Here is a 2,049-nt window from a genome sequence, read left to right on the forward strand (position 1 = left end):
TAGACATCCTGAAGAGCACGAAACCCTACTCTTCCCTCATCCCACGGGAAACACAAATCCTGCCATCCGATCCAATGAAACTTAGAGGATCCCTCGTGTGATCCCCATAAGAATGTCACATACACTCGCTCAATAAGCCGAGTCACGCCCTTCGGCAATACCCCTAAGGCCAACAAATGGATCGGGATACTCGATAACACGTGCTTGATTAGAACCATCCTCCCAACGTGTGATAGCAAACAGGAATTCCACGATACCACTTTATCCACAATAGCCTGATCCCATGTTGCATAATACGAGCGCTTGCATCTCCCCACATACAACAGAGAGCCCAAGTACCGAATAGGGAAATCTCATCTTGAGAACTTTGTAACCTTCTCGATAGCCCTTCTTCGATCCGATGCCCTCGGATGAACCAAATACCCACTTTTATGAGTGTCTAAACACTGTCCCGAGTCATTTTAATATAGCTCCAAGATGTTCAAAACCCGTTTCAAAGATGCCGCAGAGCCGTTGGTAAATATCATAACATCATCTGCAAAGGCCAAATGGGTGATAACGGGACAGTGTCTGGGACCTCTATAGCCTCGGTACCCTGGTTGCGCTGCCAACCAATTCAATCCCTGAGACAGCACATCTGCCCCGATGACAAATAGTGTTGGAGACAAAGGGTCCCCTTGTCATAGCCTATGCGATGGCTTAAAGAAACCATATGCCTGCCATTCATAATCACTGAGAACCAGACATTGGAAAAAGACGCCACACCATGTCAATAAACCTTTCCCCAAATCCAAATTGACGCAACACTTGTATGACGAAGGCCCACGACATCCTATCGTAGGCCTTTGCCATGTCCAGTTTCAGAGCCACATTCCCTTCTCTACACTTTTGACCAATGTCAGTGATCAACTCCTGAGCCAAAAGGAAATTATCAGATACAGTCCAACCCTTAACAAACCCACTCTGTTGGGGTGATATAATGCACGGCAGAATAGGGGCCAGACGAAGCACTAGAATCTGTGAAAGAACTAATGAGGCGAAACTGACCAAAGTCTTGAGGGCCGTTTACTTTCGGAATAAGAACAATAGATGTAGCAGTGATGAACCGTGGCAACTCCGCTCCATGGAAGAAACTTACAATCGCCTTACACAAATCTTGAGCGACTACCTCCGACGCAAAGATGAAAAACTTCCCTGTGAACCCATCTGGACCCACAGCACTATCCCCATCCATGTCAAAGATAACCCTCTTCACTTCTTCCATCGATGGAACTTGCTCCAGCCTCCCATTATCGATCACCGTACTACATGCATGAGCTGAAAGTTCAGAACAAGGTTTGCAGCAAACAAATCCTCAAAATATCGAACCACTTCTATGCCAATCGCATTGTCATCAGTAATCCAATTCTCAGATCCGTCCCGTATCCTATGAATCACTGCCCGAAATCTGCGGTGTCTAACCACTGAGTGAAAATAGCGGGAGTTTCGATCACCAAGCCGCAACCACTTAATCCGAGACTTTTGCCTCCAGAATTGTTCTTCAATTGACAAAGCCGAGTGCAATTCTGCCCTATGCCTCTGGAGGTCGACATAAGCCTCCTCTGACCCGTCTGCCTATAGCCTATCGTCAGCAACAGCCACGGCTTCCTCGGCCTTCGTAACCCTATCGAAGACATTCCCAAAGGTCTCCTTATTCCAGATACGTAAGGCCTTGACAACAGCCCTTAATTTCCTCCAGACCACAAGAAACGGAGAGCCTGTTACTTCCCATTGCCAAGCAGTACGAACTACCTCCATTAGGCCCCCATGAGACGTCCACACATTTAGGAACCTGAATGGCCGAGGCTTGTTATCCAACCTAGAGGAGAAGGAGATGAGAAGCGGTACATGGTCAGATGGTTCCCGTGACAGGTGCGACACCTCCACCAAATTTTCTACCTCCAAGCATTCAATAAGCATCCGGTCGAGCCGTTTCTAGATCCTTGCTCGACCAAGCCTATTATTACACCAAGTGTAACGTGGTCCTGAATACCCCACGTCAAATACTCT

At 47.4% G+C, this 2,049-nt stretch overlaps 1 protein-coding gene across 1 annotated transcript; it reads right to left on the bottom strand.

The window, feature by feature from the left end:
• Positions 1-729: 729 nt before the first annotated feature.
• On the bottom strand, positions 730-1,592 carry LOC140005164 (uncharacterized). Its single transcript, XM_072045603.1, has 3 exons — positions 1,526-1,592; positions 1,070-1,317; positions 730-963 (listed from the first exon to the last, which is right to left on the bottom strand). The coding sequence occupies exons 1-3, from the start codon at positions 1,590-1,592 to the stop codon at positions 730-732; spliced, it is 549 nt and encodes a 182-aa protein (XP_071901704.1).
• Between the last annotated feature and the right edge of the window lie 457 nt (positions 1,593-2,049).

Source organism: Coffea arabica, chromosome 1c (assembly GCF_036785885.1).
Source record: "Coffea arabica cultivar ET-39 chromosome 1c, Coffea Arabica ET-39 HiFi, whole genome shotgun sequence".
In the NCBI taxonomy this organism is placed as follows: Eukaryota; Viridiplantae; Streptophyta; class Magnoliopsida; order Gentianales; family Rubiaceae; genus Coffea; species Coffea arabica.

What these genes read in the sequence shown, in the direction of transcription:
- LOC140005164 (XM_072045603.1), bottom strand. Translation starts at nt 1,592, where the DNA reads ATGTCGACCTCCAGAGGCATAGGGCAGAATTGCACTCGGCTTTGTCAA. An exon ending in ATTGAAGAACAATTCTGGAG is followed by an intron (nt 1,318 to 1,525) that starts GCAAAAGTCTCG and finishes CTGAACTTTCAG; the next exon opens with CTCATGCATGTAGTACGGTG. An exon ending in CTATTGTTCTTATTCCGAAA is followed by an intron (nt 964 to 1,069) that starts GTAAACGGCCCT and finishes TCACCCCAACAG; the next exon opens with AGTGGGTTTGTTAAGGGTTG.